Consider the following 21,652-nt stretch of genomic DNA (forward strand, 5'->3'; position numbering starts at 1 on the left):
AGCTGTTGCAGGTGAGGAAGATGCTGAGGACCGCCTTGGATTAGGGCTGTGGGCAACAGAGGTACAGGTTGATTTGAGCCTGTTAAATTTGCAATAGAATCAACAAGAATTGGTGATAAGGATGGGGTGGAGTCAGTGAAGAAGTGGGAGGAACACAGATTTCTACCTTGGATTGCTGAGTGCATGGTGATGCCAGTCATGGAAGAGAGAACATACGAGAAAAAGTTTTGGAGGAGAAGTTGATGAGTTCAATGAGTTTGATTGCGCTCTTTGAGTTTGAGGGTCCACCATCCAGGTGGTCATGTTCCCTTGTCTTCAACAAACTTCTCTTTCAGATCCCAATTTAAATATAATTTCATTAGCCTTCCATTATGCCCACACTGGTTTAGGTCCCCTGCCTTACACTGCCAAAGCATCCCATACTCCTTTGTGGCACACATCATGGTTGTAATGTTAATCATTTATCCAGCGTCTGTCTTCTGCCATCACACTGTGAGTAAGCCCTATGAGATCAGAGACTGGGTTCCAGGTCTGTTTGTCCCCAGCATTGTATACTCAGTACTTAGCACAGTTCCTGGCACGGCAAATATTAACTGAAGGAACCAATGTCCTGTAGGTCAATGGACACACTAGTGTGTGGCCCAGGAGACGTCTGGGCTAGAGAGGTGAATGTGAGAATTATCAGCGTATTAGACATAGTTAAAGCTATAAGAGAAAATTAGATGTCTAAAGAAAAGTGACTTAGAAATGGATTGGGTCCATGATAAAACTCTCAACTACAACAGTATTTAAAGGGCTGGCAGGGAATTCCCTGGTGGTCCAGTGGTTAGAACTCCATGCTTCCACTGCAGGGTACCGGTTGGATCCCTGGTTGGGGAACTAAGATCCCACATGCCGTGCAGCGTGTCCAAAAATTAAACAAAGAAACAAAGAAATAAATAAAGGGCTGGCAAAAGAAGAGGTGCCTTCAAGAGTGCCTGAGAAGGAACATCAGTAACGAGGGTAGCAGAAATAATAAAAGGGGGGGCTTCCCTAGTGGCGCAGTGGTTAAGAATCCGCCTGCCAATGCAGGGGACACGGGTTCGAGCCCTGGTCTGGGAAGATCCCACATGCCGCGGAGCAGCTGGGCCCGTGAGCCACAATTACTGAGCCTGCGTGTCTGGAGCCTGTGCTCCGCGACAAGAGAGGCCGCGATAGTGAGAGGCCCGCGCACTGCGATGAAGAGTGGTCCCCACTTGCCACAATTGGAGAAAGCCCTCGCACAGAAACGAAGACCCAAGACAGCCATAAATAAATAAATAAATAAAATTTAAAAAAAAAAAGAAATAATAAAAGGGACTAGACTATCAGCAGTGATTCTGATGAGGAGTAGGGAGGGAGAATTAGAGAAATTAAGTGGGACAGATTATCAGGAGTGCTGGCTGTCAGACTAAAATGTTTGGGTTTGGACCCTTAAGCAACAGGAGTGGCTGAATTTTGTCTTGGAAATGGCACCATCATCAATTTCCAAGCCTCTGGCAGCAACAGTCCTCTCAGATTTGACTTTTGCTCTTTTTCATCTGCTTTAGTCATTGTTCATTCAGGCCAAGGATGAGAGTGGGAAAAGGGGGAACAGCATTTCAGATGGGGAAATGGCATGTACGGAAGGCCCAGAAGGGAGACTACAGTGCATTTGAGGTACTGGAAAGAGTCTAACATGGTCAGAACTGACTTGCTGGGGAAAAAAGGCTGGAATAATGTTTCAGATAATGGGGATTTGGGCCAGAGCCTGGAGGGATTAGCCAGAAGTTTGGACTTTGTGCTGACAGCAGTGGGAGCTGTGACTGGATTTTCAGCCAACTTGCCTTTAGGTGAAATTGCCTGTAGGTGAAATTACTCTAGCTGGACTATACAGAGTGTGTCAGCAGAATGCCCCAGCTTGCCTTAGGACTTCTTTTTCTTTTTTTTTGGCCGCACCGCATGGCATGTGGGATCTTAGTTCCTGGACCAGGGATCGAACCCATGCACTGTGCAGTGGAAGCACGGAGTCTTAACCACTGGACCGCCAGGATAGTCCTGCCTTAGGACTTCTAAATACACAGAGAGATTGAGAGAGGAAGATAGAAAGATGGATAGATTGATAGATGGATGGCTAGATAGATCCTGAAAATGGGGATTAAATGAAAGTTTACAGATTGAATGTTGAGACTTGCCCCAGACTCCCTCTTCACCCAGCTCTGAGATTACCTACAACCAGGCTTACACCCTCCAGGCAGGAGTTTGGAAGCATCTTCTCTGGGAAATCTAACCAGACAAGGAAAAAGACCTAATGGTACTGACATCAGGGGTTCCTCAAGGAAATGGCCTCACGGCTCACCCTATAGTAAAGTTCACGGTCCACATGCCTCCCTACATCCCATACAGACACACTCACAGTTTCCAATCAGTACCTTAGTGTCCCGATCTTAAATATGAGCAGACAACTGAGGATTACCAGACATTTGAGGAAAGCCTTTAAAATGAAAGATGGAGGCCAAAACAAAGAAAGAACGTTTAGAAGAAATACAGACTACACAAGGAGAAAAACATTTTAAAAAAAACCTATGATGAATATTCTCAGATGAGAAAAGAACATATGTCCATGAAACAAAAACAGAATGTTTTTAAAATGCAGAGAATAAGAGAGCTCTTAGAAATTAAAAACATGAGAGCAAAAATAAAAATTCAGTAGAAGGAGGTATGTAATGTACAACATGATAAATATAATTAACATTGCTGTACGTTATATATATGAAAGTTAAGTTCTCATCACAAAAAATTTTATTTCTTTAATTTTGTAGCTATATGAGATGATAGATGTTCACTAAACTTATTGTGATAATCACTTCATGATGTATGTAAATCAAATGATTATGCTGCACACAAACTTATACAGTGCTGCTATGTCAATTATATCTCATTAAAACTGGAAGAAAAATAAATAAATAAAATCAATTAGGGAATTTTAAAAATTTCAGTTGAAGGGTTGGAAAATAGAAATTAAAGAAATCTCCCAGAAAGTAGAGCCAGAAAATGAAGATGGGGAGAAAGGAAAGAAAAAAAATTTCTTTTTAAATTATAGGATTAGTCCATGGGATTCAACATCTGAATAACAACAAAAGTTCCAGAAAGATCACAGAGATAAAGGAGGGAGAAAATCATCCAAAAAATAATAATAAAAATTTTAAATGTTTCCATAACTGAAGAACGTGAGTTTCCAGATTGCAAAGACCCACTGAGAAAACACTAAGACATTTCCATGGAAGATTTCAGAATTCTAGGATAAAGAGACGCTCCTAAAAGCTGTGGTTGGGGAAAGAGGGAAGGAAAATAAAAATAAGCTTCATACATAGGATTCAGAATAAGAAAAATTTCAGGTTTCTGAACAGCAATACAGCAAACTTTCAGTTTCTGAAGCTTGAAGACAATGGAGAAATGCCTTCAAAATTCTTAGGGTAAGTTATTTCCAATCTAATATTTGATACCCATCCACACTGTCAATTAAGTACAAGAGCAGACCAGACATTTTCAGACTTGTAAGATTCCAACAAATTTACCTCCCAGGCATCCTTTCTCAAGAAGCTCCATCAAAATAAACCGAGAAAGGTGAGTACATAGGTTCTAGGAAACAGGCTGTCAAGAGAGGGGCAAAGGTCCCTAAGATGGATGTGAAAGGGGACTCCAAAAGTGCAGCCTAAAGATCAGACTGTGTGCTGGAGCAGGTCTAAGGGCTCCGTGAGAAAGTTCTTCAAAATGAAATAGATCAAATTCCTTACGTGTTTGTATATTCTTAAGAAGAGATTAACATAACTAGGGGAGAATTGGGGGATAAATTAGAGTACACAGAAAACTAAGCAAATGAATAAAAGATACAAGGCAAGTATTAATTTCAGGGAAAACAAAAATGATGCAAGAAAGAAAAACACCTATAACAATCCACATGGTTCAACTGTGAAGAACATTTGCATAATCATAACATGTAAACATGAAACACAGATCCATCCAGAGTTATGATATAATATTGGAGGGATGGGAGGATGGGAAGTAGGGATGGGGTGAAAGAGGGGTTGGAAAAGAGGGTTAGCAATGGGAGGTCAATACTAGTGCTCGAAACAGAAACATCAAGAAGTAGCAATAACTGGACTTCCCTGGTGGCGCAGTGGTTAAGAATCCGCCTGCCAATGCTAGGGGACACGGGTTCGAACCCTGGTCCGGGAAGATCCCACGTCCTCGGAGCAACTAAGCCCGTGCGCCACAACTACTGAAGCCCACGCGCCTAGAGCCCGTGCTCCGCAACAAGAGAAGCCACTGCGATGAGAAGCCTGCGCACCGCAACGAAGAGTAGCTCCCACTCGCCGCAACTAGAGAAAGCCCGTGTGCAGCAACGAAGACCCAATGTGGCCAAAAAAAAAACAAAAAAGTAGCAATATCTGTATGCCATTTTGAATTTGAAATATGAAGGTGAATACAAACCCCCCCCCCATAACAATACAATTTAAAAACTCAATTGAAAGTGATTGACTCTGAAGAGCTGGGGAATTGGGAGACTACTGTTTTCTTATATAGGTCTTGTAGAGATAGTTGACACTTTAAATAGTATACTGTATATCTATGATTAAAAAAAAAATAACCCCATGGAAGGGGGGTAGTTACAGAAGGAGGCTGGGAGATCAGTTAGGAGGTTATAGCAATTTTCAAAGAGAGGTGATAGTGGAAGTGGGGTTAGGGATGTGGACAGATTTGAGAGATATTTTAAGTTATCTCTATTCTTTCTTTAAAAATCCCTCCCCCTAAATGCCCTCCCCTCTGTTCTCCCTGGAATGGACAGAACCCAGGTGATTTTCACTCCATACTAGTCAGCCCCAGCACTTAATAGAATCACCCTACAGGAGGTTAATGAAGTGATGAGTGGGTGGGAGACCATGGGGTGGCTGCAGAATGGATTGATGCCGGGGTGCAAAGACACCCTATGAAAACTGGTAAGATCTGGGTCAGGGTGAGCGAATAACAAAAAAACAAGTGTAAACTCTGAAAAGCAAAGACAAAACAGGACGGGGGCAAGATACATTTTGGAAATATTGTTTCCTAGTTCATAATCTTTTCTTCTGCATTAGTATTTAAAGTTTTATTTATTCATTTTTCTGAAGTACTACATGGGCGAGGCACAAAATTCAGAAGATCCAAAGTGGCATGGGGAAAAGTCCCCTTCCTTCCGTTACCTGGACACCCAGTTCCTCTCCCTGGAAGCAACCACTCTCTGCTTGTTTGTGTGTCCTTCCAGAAATAATTCATTCTGAGTTAAGTTTAAAAAGTGCCATCAAAAGATAACTTGTTCATGTTTAAAAGATATTCATCCCTGCCAGATTAGATGAGCCAAGGGCATGAAACTGGATTCTTCTTGCTCCCATCTGTGGAAGGGGCAGACAAGCTTCATTATTTCTCAATCAAGTTTGTCCTAAAGGCCCATCTGTTGTAAACTCGTTTTAAGGGCCCAAAACTGGCACCACTCTGGAAGAATTTGGGCCTTTGAAGTGTTGTTTGGCTGAATTGTATTTTTTTTTTTTTTGAATTTTAAGATGGATCTTCAACTCTCTAGACTCCATTGATCCTGTGTTTTACAATTTACACATTTATGTTACCTGCTTGTCCACTTTCAGTGTCTAAATTATGACCATTTAACCAATGGTTCCTCCACAAAAGGAATAATATGTTACCACTGAAAGTGAGGATGTGTTTAATAACTTAGGAAGATGTTTCTGATTTATTGTTAAATGAAAAAACAGGTTGCAAAAGAGTTGATCCCATAAATCCCCACATACTTAACTAATTATATGTATATATGTACATTGAAAAAATCTAAGGAATCAGTACCAAAGGGTTAAGAGTAGAGATGTAAGTAAGGCTATGGATTTTATTTTTATATGTCCCTTCAAACTTCTCTACAACAAACCTGCATTACTTGTATAATAAAATATTATGAAAGTAGGAAATGAACCTGTTTCCCTTCTTGTCTCCATGGGTCCTAAAGGTTTGTTTTGGTTCTGCTGAACTGAAAAAAAAGGCTTTGTGACTTTTGAAAAAGAAAAAGCACTCGCTAGCTGAGCGGATTTTTTAAAAAGTTGGGGCCAGTGGTCCTTCCCAGTGTCCCTAGAATGCCGCCACCAGGTGGCAGCCTGTTCCATCTGTTGAGTCGGTGGGCCTGCCTCAGTCTCGGATTCCACACAGCCCAGTCCAGACACTGGAGGCCTTTGTCTGGGTCCCAAACCTGACCAACAAGCCTGATATATATGCTAGAGGCCAGAGCCAATATTCTGGTCCATTGTGGGTGAAAGTCATCTTAGGCCCACTTTTATCCCCAGGAGCAATATCCACTGACCAGAAAACACTGAGGAAGGGTCGTAATAGCTGAAGCTTGTCACATCCTCAATTCCTCCACCCAACACCACATCAACACATGGGAATTCTCATTTATTTTTCACCCTTAACAAGGAGGTGGGAAGGCTTGCCTCTTCCTCACCTCTGTTCTTTCCATCTGGGAATATTCACCTCCAACCCTCCTTCCCTTCCTTCCGGGAGGCCTTGGTCAGTGGAGACAGTCTCTGAGGACTGCTTGAGCTGGTGGGGATGAAGAAGCTGAAATGGAGATCCCCAAGGGATGGCGTCACTTTCCTGCCAACTCCCTCATCGCCTCTCCTTCAAAGCGAAAGCAGTGCCAACCTTCAGCTTCCGTCAGATCTTGGGCTCCTAGGGCCTTATACAAGTCCATAGCCCCCTTGTTCCAGTCTAGGACTGCCAGGCGGAACTGGGAGCAGCCCTTATCCAGGGCCACCTGTGGGAGAAGACACCACTCACTTTCCTGGGTCAAAAAGGAAAAGACTTTCTCGCCCTCCATTCAACCCAGGTGCCTCCCATACAGCTTTGCTTTGCCAGGTCCCAGCTTGTAGCTCCATCCCTCTCCTCACCTCAGCCACTTTTTTGATTATTTTGGAGCCAACCCCCTGACCTGATGTGGGGAGAAAAAGACAAAAAGAGGGATTGTCTGAGTTGAAGGGGATCAGAAAAGACCATAGGCTAGGATTAAGAGGCAAGGGATGGTGGTCCAGTCTATGGGTTGCTTTTCTCCCAGCCTGGCCTCTGCCCAGTACCCCGATACTCTGGCTTCACGTAGATGTCTTCCAGATAAATGTTTCGTCCCTTCCATGTGCTGTAGATGAAGTAGTATAGCCCATAGCCCACCGCACAGGGCCCTGAGAGAGAAAAAAAGAAGGGTCAGGCCGCTGGGCACCTGGGGGAGAGACCTTTGAGGCTGACTGGAGAGGGCACCTCTGAGATAGGGGTGCTCTTACCCTGTGGCTCCCCGGGGACAGGAAGAATCTCTGCTACCAAACAGTGATAGAAAGGATTCTCTCCAAAGCCATCTGCTCTCAGGGCTGCAGAGATCGGAGTTGTGACAAAGAGATAGAGACAGAAGGCCTGGGTGTGTGCCCAGTCTGGAGTTACTGCCTGGGGAACCCATCCGTCACTTCCACCCCAGCCTCCGTCAGGACTCAGGTGTTGGGCCCGTACCTTCTTCACTGATCTTCACCTGGTCTGAGAGTTTCTCGTACTCAGCGAGTTCCTACAGCGTGCGGACAGAGGCTAGATTAAGGCAGGAGGGCCTCGCTGCTCCCAGAGCAGGAGCCCTGGGCGCGCTCCTCCCTCTGCTCCCACCTCCTCCTTCCCGCCCCCACTCCAGCAGCGCCGCTCTGACCCCCTCTGGGACCCCGGTTTCCGGCCTGCAGCCCTCACCCGAATCAGCCTCAGGATATTTCCACAGTCTCCCTCCTTGGCTTCTCGGATCAGCACGGAAGCCATCCCGATCTCCACCGTCTGGGACCGAAGTCCAGGATCCCCACTTCCGTTCTGCAGGACCGGGCGAAGAGCAACGGGGACCCTTTAAGGGGCCTCCAAATTCGGATCCCGGAAAGCCGGGGGAGTGGTGGGGAGCGAGGTGGTGGGGGCGCCGCGGGCTGGGAAGCAGAAGCCCGATTCCGGCTGCCGCGGGGCCGAGAGAGCGGTGGGACTAGCGGTCCTCACGGCCTGGTAGCCCCTAATTTCGGGCCCCGCCAGCGCGCACCTGCCAGCCAATCAGCTTGCAGAGCAGGCATGTCCCCGCCCACCCGCCAGCTCTGCCCCTATGGCCGGGTATCTTGACCGCACTCCCCGCAGGGGTCAAGGCTGGACTGCCGAGGCTTCCTCGTTGTTGTTATCTGGGTGTTCCAGCCTCCGTTGGAGAAACCCCACGGCTCGAAAGATACCTCCTTCTTTAACTGAAGTGTGCAGTGATTACCTGCTCTACCCTTCACCCCAACTCACCCATTCCAGCCCATCCAGACTCGGGGTGAGCCCCAAGACCTCCAGCTCTTGCCTACTGGCTCAAAGTGTTACTTCTCTTGGGGGCATTTGTATTTTAAGATGGGTCAGGGAGAGGGTGATGAATTTCTACTGGTAAATGGTTAGGCCTTGTAGTAGACGGCTAAGAGAAGATAATGGGGAGAAGGGACCAGGACTCTTAGTATCCACTGAATCACACTCAGAGACAGCACCTCCCTATGCAGCAAGCCTCAGAGGCCTGGGAAAATACTGAGGGAGGAGCTCAGAGTAGATACCAGGCACCGTGCCTGTATCATCTCGATTCATCCTCATTCACAGTAGCTCCGGAAAGTAGGTATTTTTTCACATTTTGCAGACAAGGACACTAAAGAACACAGGTGGGGTGACTTGGACATATGGACACCAAGGGGGGAAAACTGCGATGAGGTGGGGATGGTGATGTGCTGAATTGGGCGATTGGGATTGACATGTATACACTGATGTGTATAAAACTGATGCCTAATAAGAACCTGCAGTATAAAAAAACAAACAAAACAACTAATACTAAACTTTCATTGGGTTATTTGTATGGAAATATGTTAATATAAATGTTTCAGACATTACATGAAATTTCTAAAAATCTTATATTTGTATTTGTATGGAAATATGTATGGAAATATGTTAATATAAATGTTTCAGACATTACATGAAATTTCTAAAAATCTTATATTTGTATTTGTATGGAAATATGTATGGAAATATGTTAATATAAATGTTTCAGACATTACATGAAATTTCTAAAAATCTTATATTTGTATTTGTATGGAAATATGTATGGAAATATGTTAATATAAATGTTTCAGACATTACAGGAAACGTCTAAAAATCTTATATGTTCTGGTATAATGTTATAAGTAATAATCCTAGTTATTACTTTAAAATGTATATCTCAGAAATAACTAATTTTCTTGTCAACTGCATTATTATGAACTTTCATCAAATCTTTAACCATGGTCATTTTTAAGTCTTTTGTCATTTACAGACAGTTCTGGGTGTACTCTGATGATTTTGCAAATATGTTCCTATAAAAGAGTTTCATCTCCAAGAAATTCATGGAAAAGACTCTGACAAGTACAGGTTTCTGGTAACTGACTGTACTGCTGAACTGAATGAATAAGCATTTTCAGAACTCTAATGAAAAACTGATGAACTCATAAAACTGCTAACAAAAGATCAAGATGAAAAAAAAGAAATTAATTACATGGGACTGAGTGAACTGATGAGGATGAGTATAATTTTTGTGACTTTCTGTCTGAATTAAAAAAAAAAAAATCCCACAAGGACTCAGAGGAAAAGAATATACAAATCAATTTTCACTGCAAAGTAAAGGAGCTGTTACAGTGGAGGATTACTGGACTGAATGTCAATATTATGACATAGTATAAGTGTGTTTCATGTTTGGTAATTGCAATCATTGTTGCTTTTGTTGTGGTCATCCATGTACAATGCTTGGTGTCAGTCTATCTATCTCTTGTAAAAATAAAATACAGTGTGTGTGTGTGGAAAAAAAAAAAAAAAAAGAAATGGCCCTGGCTGGGGTGCCTGGTGTTCCAGAACCTGTCTGGAACCAGGCAAAAGGTGGAGTAGGGAAAGAAGGAAACTAATCCTGAGCTCCAGTGGACCTATAAATCTATGGCTTGGTGGCCATGAAAAGGGCAAAGGGCTCCAGGAACTGGCTGAGCCCGGGGTGCAGAAGATTTATGCCCTGGTTTTGTCAGTTTTGGAACCCCCCGCGCCATCTCGGGAAAAGGCTTTGGAGGGTGTGAGTGTGGAAGGAAAGAAGTGATCAGCCAGGACCATTTTCAGACATCCCCCTCTCTGACCCCTTTCCCGGGCCCAAGGATCTGAGGGTCTCAGCAGCCCCGGAAGTCACGGCCGGCCCCTAGGCTCCCTCTGGGTAGAGCACCTGGTGGGACCTGGCTGCTCAGGGCATGAGCGTGGCAGCAGGGGTGAGAGCAGGGCCAGAAGCAGGGCTGGGAGACAGGCTGTGGTGGTGGCGAGGGCAGGGAGCCTCCAGTCCGGGGACTGCATGGCAGGGGGCAGGGGGCCTGGAAGGGGAGGTCTCAGGGACACTGTGGAGAGAAGGCTCCCGGTACACAGCCACTGTGAAGGGGAGAGAGAGGAGCAGGAAGGAGAGTTAGGCACCAAGAGAGCTCTGAAAGGGCTCCCTTCCCCTACAATCCTCCTCTGGGAACCCACAGAAGGAGAGCTTCCCAAACCTCCAAAGGCCAGAGCCTTCCTGGCTTGACCTGTCATAGCATGTGTCCTCTTAAAACACTTACAGCCCCTTAGCTGTGTGTCACTAAATGTCCATGTCAAGGTCAATACCGTCCCATGTGGTCCACCTCTTCCCTGGGGGTCCATACTCACCCTCCAGGAGCTTGGGCACAAAGTGGGCGGCTGCCTTGGTCTTCTTGACTCGATTTCCCTTCATGACTCGGCCCTCCTTGTCCAGGCCCAGGTACCAGGACCGGCCAGAACGACGCTGGCGATAGAGAGCAGAGGCGTACAGGACATAGTAATTCTCAGAGACGCACTCCTTAAAGCGACACTCAGCTGTGAAATGTGGCTGAGGAGACAAAGACCCAGAAAGGCACACACAGACAGAAAGACAAAAAGACACATCACTGAACAGAAGGGAGCCCTGGGAAGAACAAGGCAGGATATAATCCATACGTTTGAGCCTGGGAGAGCCAACTTCTGAGCCCACGCAGGAACTGGGAGAAAGGGAGGATGAGGAAGAGTCTGGTGGCCCCCGAGGGCCAGGAACTAGACTTCTGGGGGCCTGGAATAAGAAGATAACTTCTCTCTGCTCTACTCCCAACCTCTCACCATCCAGGGGACCTGGAGGGAATTTCTGCTTGGAGGAGTTCCTGAATCCTTCCCCAGTATCCTGAATGACTCTGGGGAAGTGAGTAATAATGAGGTCTAGAGGAGGTTGGAGAAGACACAGGGGTCCTAAAAGGTTGAAAGAGTTGGACATTCAAAGAGCCTGGGGGTGTTTAGGAGGCTATTGGAGGAGAAGGGATTGGAGGGACCCTAGAGGAGGTGCTTGGGAGCGGGCAGTGAGGACAGGGTGTCGGCAAGAGCTGGAGGGAGAGGAAGCCCTGAGCTGCAAAATATCTGCAATTGGGAAGGCTGTAGCTAGGGGAGTCCCCTGACTCCAGGCCACTCTGCCCCCTTGTCTCACCGAGCTGTAGAGCAGCCCCTCAGCGTTCATGGCCATGTAGTGACCCAGCTTGGCACTCTGGATGGTGACTACACGGAGCCCCACAGGGATCAGTTTGAAGTGGGCTGGGGGTGGAGAGAAGAGGTATCAGTACCCCAAGCCTCCAATCCCCATCTGAGCCCCCCCTCAATTCTGGTCCCAGTTCTACTTCTTCCTTTGCGGGGTCAAAGAGCCAGACTGAAAACAACAGAACCTGAAGCCACAATAGGATTGTCATCTCCTATGCCTGCTCTCCCCCTTCCCACCCAGCAGCTGGCTTCCCCTCTCACTGAAAGAGCTGGTGTCCTCTGGGGTGCCCTGGATACTCCCGTCGGGCTTCGCCTGGAGGTAGAAACCCTGGCAGCAGAACAGTTTGGTGACGATGCCTTTGAGCTGAGGCTCTGGAGAAAGAGACATTCATCTTGGAACATGACACCTCTGTTCCCAGAAACATTGCTACACTTGGCGGGATCAGAGGAGAGAAAGAAAGGAGGATGGAGGGAAGGAAGAGGGTCCCAGGGCCCCAGCTCCCTGACCCTCTAAGCAAGGTCTCTCCCACCTCTCTTTGACTCCAGAGGAAGCTGGGGTGTGGGTCCCTTCTGCTTCCTCTAACCAGCTTTCAGTTTACTTGACTGAAATTTATTTAAAGGCTTAATTCCTACTCTACAGCTCAACCAGAATGGGGGGAGGGGAGAAGAAGGTAGAGGAAGGGGAGAGATACATGGAAAGGCAGAGGACAAAGGGAGACAGGCAGAGCTGCTGAAGCGGCAGTGTGTTTGCGAATGTGGGGGGCAGTAAGGTGACCCCAGGGTAGGGGCGCCCCCTCAGGAGTGGGGGTGGGACTGGGCCTGACGCTGACTCAGCACCTGCTGCTGCGGCTGCCGCTCGCTTCTCGCGGGCCTCGCCTTGGCCCAGCGCCGGCCTGTCTGACACTGACCCACCTGTCTGTCTGTCTGTCAGTCTGCTGGCTCGCGGGGGCCCAGCCCTCCCTGAGGCTCAGCCTCTCCCCTTCAGCCTGGTAACCCGCCTGGGATGGGGGATATTCGGTAGCAAACCAAGGAAATGGGGGAGGGGCCAGGGAGCTGGTGAGGCAGGCTGACTCACGTGGGGGCTGGGTCCCACTCAAAGGGTGGGCTGCGGACCGTACCACTGCGGAGGGCCGGCGGCGGGGGGAGGAGGACGCCAGCGGGGGGCGGGGGGGTCTCCCCCTAGGGGAGCTGGGAGCGGGCGGGAGCGAGGCCAGAGGGACTTCCCGCCTGTCGCACCTGGACGGGGACCACACGCTAACCCTCACAACTCTCCTCCCCCGGCGCTTGCGGCCGAGTTCCCGGTACCCCCTCGTAGATGGTACGACCCCCAGTCTCCGTGCGGGTATCCAGCCGTGTAGTGTTGTCTGAGTTGCTCGCGGCAGAGGGTCCCCTGAGCCCGTGGGACCCGATTTCGGAGTCGCGTAGGCGGTCATGGGGGAGTGCCCAGCTCCCTTCTTGAAGTGCAGGTCACGGGAGGAGGGCGCACAGAGGGGCGGACTGGCGAGGTAGCTGCAAGGACACCCCGGGGAGAGCTGGGGAGATTGGTACCGAGCCAGGCAAGCTCGGCGAGGAGGAACGGAGCCAAGGCTCGGAGGAGCGGGAGAAGCGGGGCGGGGGCGGGGCTGCCGGAGCCGCAGAAACCCTCGGGGTGACCCAGGCGTCCGGAACCCCCAGGCCCCTCCGCTCGGCATTGAAAGAATCGCGAGAGACCGCACGTAGGCAGAGGACGGTGGGGGTGGGGACTCGTGTGTTGGGAGGGGGGCGAGCGGGAGCTGCCAGGCTTCGGGGCACCAGGCTTAGCCCCTCAAGCCTTCCCCTTGCCCTCGAAAGCAAGGAGACTCGGGGTTATGGGCGAGAGAGAAGGGAAACTGAGGCATCGTCTGGCCGAGGGTTTGTGGTCCAGGCGCACCCCCTTTCACTTTCGGGGAGCCGCCGTCAGTCGGGCCCCGCTCTTCCGAGTCCCTGGCCTCAACCTCCCAGGCAGAGAGACCCCCGGCCCGGAGACCCCGCCCCAGCCACTCACCCGGGCAGCGGTCCGGCCGCGCGGGCCGCCCCCCGCACAGTCGCACCTTGGACAGCAGGATGAGGAGCTGCTTCTGGCAAAGGGACTTGGTGCCGCGGGGACACACGCGCCGCTGCGCTGACACGGGCCGGCTGCCCCCGGGCTCGCGGACCTCCCGCTTCTGCCGGATCAGGCTGCTGGCCGGTGCCGCCATGGCGCCCCCGGAGGAGACACCCCAAAACCGGCAGGCTCCCGGAGCGCGCTGGGCGCCCCCAGAGAAGCCCGCTAGCTCACCAGGACATGGTCTTGCCTCTCCGGTCCGACTCGCCGCCTCACCCACGGGACCTGAGGATAAGCCCTAGACGACCCCCACCCCAGGCACCAGCTCCCACCCTTGGGCCTCGTGCTAGCTTCGCCAGACCCAGCAGCCTATGTACCTCTCAGTTGACCCCACCCTCGACCTTTGCCCCCCACAGAAAACTCCCCCTTCTCTGATCTCCAGTGTCCCTGTCCCCCACTAACACTATCCCAAAGCCAAGACCCTCACATTTTCCAGGATGTGGTTCCAATATCCCCAGGCACCTTTCCACCCTATTTCCGGGCCCTGCACTCCTGCCAAAGCCACTCTTGTAATTTTAAGGGTGTGGGTCCTTAGCTTTGGGGATATTAGCTCACCCCACCCCTGCTGGGGTGCTGCCAGTGTCTAGGAAGAACCCAACCTTGGTGTCTTTTCCTTTGCCACCCTCTACGTGAGGAATCCCCCACTTTTTTTCACTGAAATCCCCCAAAAACTATGCCTTGAAATATCCAGACTGTCGCCAATCAGCAAGAAGAGGTTCCCAGACCCTGTCTCTGGACGATACCGGTCTTTACCAAGTCACCCCCATTTCTAGTGGCACAGGGTTCCAGCTGCTGAGCCCCTTTCCTCACCTTGTTACCCTCCACTCCTTTTGAAGTCACCTCCAAATCCGCCCTTCCTAGTGGTTACACCAGGTGGTTGTCTGGAGGGCCCTCTGTCACCTCGGAATAAGGAGCATAGGTTTTTGGCTTTTTTGTTTTTTTCTGGCAGCCCCTAATTTCCTCGGGGACAGCTGGTGCTGTTTAGATCCCACGCCCTCCAATCCAACCAGCCCCCCGAGAGAGGAGTGCACCCACGTTGTCACGGGTCCCCAACTGTGAACAGACCCGCTATAAGGCAGAGCGCATCAGAGCTTTCTGCGACAGGGCTTCCTTGTCCTCCCCGGGACTGCCTATAGCACCCCCTCTTCCTTCCCCGACGCCCCTCAACCTGTCCTGTCTTGTCGATCCGGGGACGGCTGGCGCTGGCTCTGGTTCCAGGCTCCTCCCTCCCTGTACCCCGCAAGCGGAGCTTCCCCCCACGCCCGGCTAGGCGTCCCGGACCCCAGGAAGGAGTGAGGGTGTCTCCGCAGAGCGCCCTGGTCTGGCGAAGTGAGCACTGGGCCTGGCGGCTGGACCAAGCGGAGCGGCGGCAGCGGCGGCAGCGGCGGCAGCGGGAGCGGCTGTGGGAAGCTGAGGCGGCGGCGGCGACAGCAGCTCTCCCCTCCTCCGAGAGCCGGCCCGGGGGCGGGGCAGGGGGTGGAGACTCCGGGAAAGAGGTGGGGGGGGTGAAGCTGGGCGGGAGGAACCCTGGGGTTCCTTGGAGGCAGGGAGTGGGGACGGTCTTAGAGACAGGTGGAGCCGAGACAAGGCCGCATGTCTCGCATGTCTCGGGGTTCAGAGGAGGAGGGACAAGGAGGCGACTCCACTGAATGGAACTCTGGATTGGGGGAGAGGTTGGGCTTAGATAGATGGAATGGCAGATGCCCCGAGAATGGAGAAAGGGACCCTACTGCCCGGGATGGAGGACAGAACTGGATGAGGAAGGTGGGGGGAATAACTGAAGAGATAGCGGTGGTGGTGAGGTCTAGCCTGGGGTGAAATCCGGCCTCCTTAATATCTCTGCTTTTGTGTGAGACAAATTGGTCAGTCCCTGGTCTCCATACCTTTCTCCTTTACACGTTTTTTCAGCAAATATGTTACCCCCATCCCTATTGACTCCTAAGAGAAAAGACCATAAGAACTGGCGGGAGATGGATGCCAGAGGCTGCACGGGAGCAGGAGGGGTGCTGGCCACAGATTTGGAAAGTGGAGAGGCCAGAATGGAACGACCTGTGCCAGGGATGCGGCGGGAGGAGGGTGGGAGGAAGCGGAGGAACCGGCGAGGAGGCCTTCTAGAACGGGTTCTTCGGGCCCAAGGCGCTCAGCCTGTCTCCCAGGTGAGGGGAGAGCAGTCCCCTCCACATCCCGCTGGCCAACAGAAGCACATTCCAGGTTAGTAGGAACAGCGTCTTTAATGGGCGCCGCCTCCCACGCCGGCTAAGCCGCCCCCCTTGCGTGCAGCCTTGGCCTCTTCTACAGCGGCGCGCAGGGCGCGGGCAGGGTCCCTGCGAAGCAGGGCCAACGCCCCGAGCAACGAAGCGGCGCCGTCCCCCGCACCGAGCTTTTGGCCACTCAGAAAATAGTGGGGCAGCGTCCCAGCCTCGAGCACCCGGCCCAGCTCATCCAGCAGCCCGAGGCAGCAGGCGCCCGCATTCTCGGGTCGCGCCAGATAGAGCGCGGGCAGCCGCTCGCACGCCCAGTAGAGCAACGTCCGCAGGAGATAGGGCGCCGCGACCCTAGTCCCGGCCACCAGCGGGCGCAGCAGCGCCTGGGCCGCCGCGTGCGCTTGCAGCAGGGGAACGGGTATGCGCATCTTGAGCGCCAGCTCTTGGCGGGCGAGGCAGAGCTGCCATCCGGAGGCGCCCGGCCGCTCTGTGCCGCCGCCGCCGGGCACCAGGTAGAAGGAAGACGACTCCGAGGCCAGCGGGCCGGCCCACGAGTGGCTCCGAGCCTCCTGGGGCCAGCCGGCCACGGACACCACGGGGATCAGGTCGAATAGCAGGAGGCGGCGCGGGGACCCGGGCGTAGCCAGGAGGATGGTGGTGACCCCCGCGTGGCGGGCTGCGTGGACCAAGCGCGGGGCACCCGGGACCGGAAACAGGGACTCAGCGACCGCAGCCAGCGAAGCAAAGAACCAGGCAGCCACCTGGGCGGGGCACAATGTGGGCCATGCCTCCCGAGCCTCCGACGGCTGTGGCACTGGGCTAACGTCGGCTGCTTTGGTGACGTCACCATTCGTTTTTTTCAGTGGTGAGGGGAAGTCAACATCGGTTACGTCTTGTTGAGGCAATTCTGGCACTGAAACATTACTAGGTGATTTTTCCAAAGACTCGTGTGCCTCAGGCTCAGTGACGTCACCGTGCAGCTGGTCCACGGAGATTTGCGGATCCTTGGGAGTTTGTTTGCTTTGGGCTGGGTGGATCGAATCACGTCCTCCTGGGACTGGGGGTCCTAGGCAATCCTGCCATGCCTCCCGGACCGAGGTTCCGCGTACTTGCTCTGGGAGGAAGAGCCATGCGTAACAGGATCCCACGTCCGGTTGCAGCTCCTGCCCAGTGCCATCTAGCGAAAGCACGGGCACCAGGAGGGTGAAGCTGGCGTCGTAGTGAGGTCCCCGAGCGTAGGGACCTAGAGGCGCAGGCCCCAGATCCAGGGAGCCCTCGCGAATCCCGCCACGAAGCAGCAAGAGCTCTGCCTGTGGAGGAAAGCGAGGGTCCCGGCGGTGAACGAGACCTAAGGAAAGAGAAGGGATCATAAAGGCGTGATCCAGAGCCGGGGCGGGGTGAGGCGGAGCTGAGAGCTGCAAGTTCCCGAAGGCTGGGAGGGTTACTTACCAAGCAAAGAGAAAACAAAGTCCTTGGCCTGGAGGAGATCTGGTCCTGGCTTGGGACCTTCACTCCAGCTCTCCTGCACACCCAGCTCCTGGATCAGCTGGGTTAGTTCTTGCAGCTGCGCCCCAGAGCAGAAGTCGATGTCCGTGAGCGGCCGGGCTGGGGCTGGGGGCGGTGGGCCCCACCAGGGAGCACTCCCCCAGACCGCGGAAGCCATATGGCTCTGTCGTTTTGGGGCTAGGAAATACACAGACGGGAGGAAGCCCAGAGGGGCCGTTCCTTTTGCTGCGGAAAACTGGCCCCCGTTCTTTTCTCTTCCAGAGGCCAAGAGGGTTCCCAAGGCACAGTGCGCCAATGGGTCTGCAGACGAAGGGCCCTAAATTTAGTCTTGAAAGGGAACAAATAAACACCTCCTCCGTCCTTGCCCTTTTCTCATATGCTGGTCCCCGCCCCCATGGAACGGTTCACCTGACTCAGCAGGTAGAAAGTAGCTGTTTGGCCCCTCCTAAGGAATGCAGTAGCCTCCTTCGCTGCCCCTTGTCTACGTCCCCTTACCTCTTTTTCAGAAGAGGCTAGTGGTTTACGGCTTCCCTCTTAGGGGTAGCTACAAAGGCTGGGAAGAGAATGGATAGGAAGATTCAACAGGTAACTTCTTCCTGCTGCCTGCAAGGCCACGCCCCTAAATTATAACCACGCCCCTTTCTGGAGGCTGTCGGGGTGGTTCCGGAGCAGCCCGGCCTCCAGTCAGAGTTCAGTCCATCCTTTCGCTCTGCAGAGATTTCGCGGCTATCTGGGGGGTTGTAGTTTGTCTTCAAAACTACCAGGGCGTTGGGGCCACGCCGCCACATCCTTTCCGGTTCCGTTCAAGTAGTGCCTGATGGAAGCTGTAGTTTCTATGCAGATAAACTATTCTGTGTCTTTATAAGGCTAGGTCAACTGCACAAACACTCCTTGGGGTTAGAACAGAGGCCTAATAGGATGGATCTGAATAGCAAACAATAATGAGGGACAGACACTAGGGCATGCGGAGAAATAGGGGACTCTACATCGCACTTGGGAGCAGAGGAGCCCTGGTCATTTAAATCTAGAAGGGTTCTTGCATGCAATTATAACTTCATTTTAGAGGTGAGACTGCAAGCCTAGAAAGGGTGCACATGACTTGTCCAAGGTCAGAGCTGAGCCAGAGAGGTGTTGGAAATGGGCTCTCCCGCTGGGACGTATCTCCTTGGAATCGGTGGTGGTAATGTTAGACAAGAACACACCGATAGTGTGCCTGTAGTGACCCAGGGATGGACATCTGACTCAGGGAAGGGACATATTAGTGTTGCCCACCTCAGACACACAAGTGGTGGCAGGGAAAACACTTTGCAATCTCGCAGCTTATGTGTGTATACAGAAGAGTTATCAGGACTGAAAATCAAGTCCAGAGGAAACTCCAGCTGGGCTAGGGCAGGGCAATGAAAAATTATGAGGGGAAGGAAATTGCTTTCAGCGGCCAGTGCTATCATGGACACAGCTTAAGTCCAGGCTGAAACTAGGAGCCAGAATAATAGGACAGAAAGCTAGGACACCAGAGACACGCTCACAGATTAGACCAATGCATGCTGGACCAGGAATTCTTACATTCCTTTTTCCCAGGGGTCTGTCTCCACAGTGAACTAGGCCTAAGTCCATGGGCAAGAAAATTAAGTGGAGACACCTTGAGAAAGTTAGAGGCCTATGAAGGAGGGCACCGTCAGAATCCAAGGCTCAATTTGGGGAGCCTAAAACACAAGGTTTCCTAGTCACTGACCAAGAGAGGTCTTCTCCCTCAGTAACCAAGAGCCCCAAACACAGCCCAGAACGGGGGAGGCAAGTTTCCATACCTCTGGTCGTGACCCAAGAGACCAGATCAGGAAAACTGAAGCCTGGGCTCTTTCTCACAGTCTGGGGAAATCAGGCGTTGGGTGTCCATGCCTACATCTTACCTCCTCCCCAGAGGGTGGCTTCTGAGCCACCCTAAAAAGAACTAAGTTCCCTGGGCTCTGGGGGAGCTTTAAGATGCTGGGGGTGGGTGACAGGGAAAGGAAAATTGCTCTAAACTCTAAAGCACTGCTCTCCAATAGCATTTTCCATGATGATGGAAACGTTCTAAATCTGTGCCGTCCAATACAGTACCCGCTAGCTCCATGTGACTACTGAGCACTTAGAAGATCATGACACTGAGGAACAGAATTTTTTTCTTTTTTGGCCAAGCCATGAAGCTTGCAGGGTCTGAGTTCCCCGACCAGGGATTGAACCCCGGCCACAGCAGTGAAAGCGCCAAGTCCCAACAACTGGACCACCAGGGAACAGAATTGGACGCCAGGGAAATTCTGTTCCCTGAGGAAGAGAATTTTTAACTTTTTAACTTAATTTTTAACAGAATTACTTTCCCTTAATTTTAACTAATTTATATTCTAATAGGCATATTTGGCTAGTGGCTACTGTAATTGACAATGCAGCTCTAGGGCCTTGGGGATAACGGATTTAGCTAGACAGCGATGGAGGGAAAGCAGGGATAGTTTAAGTCCTCATGAGGCCCTGTGGGATGGGGCTGGGGTGGATGTCCTCACACAACCACAGAACACTTCTCTTGTCTCTTTATTCCTCATGCATATCTGTCCCCTGATATCCCCACTCCTTGATGGTCTCCGGTGAGTTGTTGGATGTCTCTCGGTGAAGGCGCCTGGGAGACAGAGCTTCGCATTTGTCCCTGCCCGCTCTGAACTGTCTCTGGCGGGCGTCGAAGACCACATGCCCTAGCCGGGTTCCTGACCCAGGACAGTAGGGCTTCCAGCTGGTCTTGGGAGGCGTAGACATCTGGCGATAGTTCTGGCAGGCTGGAGGAACTGTATCCATGGGGTGGTACACCCAGTCTTGGCTGCCTGCTCGCCGGGAGGATGATTGCAGCTCAATCAGCACAGGTACCTCTGAGAAGGTTTGCAGGTCATTGTAGGTCAACTGAGCCTTGGGAGAGCAGGAGTTCTGACTGGGTGGGACAGAAGTCCATGGTATGTGCTGCCCTGCATCCTCCTTTCGAGGAACTGCCTCAGACCTAAATAGCTTTGGGGTCTGATGTGGGCCCAAAGCTTGGACAGAGTCAGTTCCTAGAGGGTTCTTGTGGAGGCCTGGATTTGGGGTAAGGCCTGGGTTTCTGGAAACCCTACACTCTCTTGCAGGGCCTGGGGTCCTTTGGAGGACAGAGCCTTGGTTGAGGCCTAGACTCTCACGAAGTTCAGGGGGTTGGGGCTGGTTTGGGGTTTGGGACGTAGTGGATAACTGGGGAGGGATGGGGCCCTGGGAAGAGAGGGCAGACGGAGGAGACTTGGAGGTTGGGGGAAAGGTGGGGGGTTGTATTAAGGCGGAGGGCTTCTGGTGGTTGCTGTGTTGATGAAGGACAAAGGATCTGGGAGAAACAAGAGGCAGAGAAAGAGTGCATGGTGGAGGCATGGCGCATGGTGAGCTCTGGGCACTGGTTGGAGAATGGAAGCAAGGTTGAGAAGGTGCAGCATCCTTGGAGTACACCAGGAATTTGGGGTAGACTGGAGCCTGGGGGTCCGTGTTTCTCTTCTCAGAACTGCAAGGATGGAAGCTGCAGTAAGGGAAGGTCTTGGACTGCACAAATTTGTCTTTGGCATCATTTGAGATCTTCCATTCCATATTCCCCAACTCCAGGTAACCCAGTATGGATCCTGTGGAGGGCTTGGCACTGTCCCCACTACACTGCTTCAGTGTTTGCTCAGCTGTACCAGAGCTCACCAGACCATGCCCCTCTTGGGGCCTGGAGACGGTACCCAAGTCCTTTCTGGAGTACCCAGAGTTCTGAGGGGGACACACATGGTCCACGTTCTGCTTTACCCTGCGGGCATCGTAGACCACCTGGCCGGAGGAGAGGCCTTGGCTGAAGGCAGACAAGGTAGAGGGAATAGAAGCTAGGATGGGGGTAGGGGTGGTGGAAGGGACTGGAGTGGTCGTCAGGGCCATGACCAGCACTGGGACAGAGGTTGTGGCAGAGATCGGGACAGGGGCTGGTGTAGGGGCTAGGGCAGGAGTAGTAGCAGGGGCAGAAGTTGGGGGAGGGACTGGGGCCAAAGGTGGGGGAGGGACCAGAGTGTTGGCATGGGTATAGGTCAGATGAACATGGGTCAGGGTGTAGACGGAAGTGTGGCCCAGGGACTGGGCTGAGGCCTGG

General features: G+C 51.7%; 3 protein-coding genes and 1 long non-coding RNA gene across 5 annotated transcripts; all 4 read right to left on the minus strand.

Annotated features, from left to right (window-relative positions):
- Positions 1-5,086: 5,086 nt before the first annotated feature.
- Positions 5,087-7,012, minus strand: LOC130705934 (uncharacterized). Its single transcript, XR_009006332.1, has 3 exons — positions 6,981-7,012; positions 6,536-6,847; positions 5,087-5,426 (listed from the first exon to the last, which is right to left on the minus strand). It is a non-coding gene; the product is annotated as an uncharacterized LOC130705934 (long non-coding RNA).
- Positions 7,013-7,287: 275 nt separating this feature from the next.
- On the minus strand, positions 7,288-8,388 carry LOC103012822 (thialysine N-epsilon-acetyltransferase). Its single transcript, XM_007166421.3, has 3 exons — positions 7,807-8,388; positions 7,585-7,636; positions 7,288-7,448 (listed from the first exon to the last, which is right to left on the minus strand). Exons 1-3 carry the CDS (start codon positions 7,870-7,872, stop codon positions 7,288-7,290), a joined length of 279 nt encoding a protein of 92 aa, XP_007166483.2. The 5' UTR covers positions 7,873-8,388.
- A 1,619-nt stretch (positions 8,389-10,007) lies between these two features.
- On the minus strand, positions 10,008-13,909 carry LOC130704563 (fibroblast growth factor 11). 2 transcript variants are annotated; one of them, XM_057535411.1, is made up of 5 exons: positions 13,691-13,909; positions 11,929-12,039; positions 11,621-11,724; positions 10,801-10,915; positions 10,008-10,533 (listed from the first exon to the last, which is right to left on the minus strand). In XM_057535411.1, the coding sequence occupies exons 1-5, from the start codon at positions 13,881-13,883 to the stop codon at positions 10,355-10,357; spliced, it is 702 nt and encodes a 233-aa protein (XP_057391394.1). In that variant the 5' UTR covers positions 13,884-13,909; the 3' UTR covers positions 10,008-10,354. The 2 variants fall into 2 exon arrangements, with proteins under 2 accessions (XP_057391394.1, XP_057391393.1); XM_057535410.1 differs by having other exon boundaries at positions 10,801-10,999.
- A 1,376-nt stretch (positions 13,910-15,285) lies between these two features.
- Positions 15,286-18,219, minus strand: LOC130705857 (transmembrane protein 102-like). The gene is made up of 2 exons (XM_057535403.1): positions 17,443-18,219; positions 15,286-17,341 (listed from the first exon to the last, which is right to left on the minus strand). Exons 1-2 carry the CDS (start codon positions 17,654-17,656, stop codon positions 16,020-16,022), a joined length of 1,536 nt encoding a protein of 511 aa, XP_057391386.1. The 5' UTR covers positions 17,657-18,219; the 3' UTR covers positions 15,286-16,019.
- Positions 18,220-21,652: the final 3,433 nt, after the last annotated feature.

Source organism: Balaenoptera acutorostrata, chromosome 20, assembly GCF_949987535.1.
Source record: "Balaenoptera acutorostrata chromosome 20, mBalAcu1.1, whole genome shotgun sequence".
Lineage (NCBI taxonomy): Eukaryota > Metazoa > Chordata > Mammalia > Artiodactyla > Balaenopteridae > Balaenoptera > Balaenoptera acutorostrata.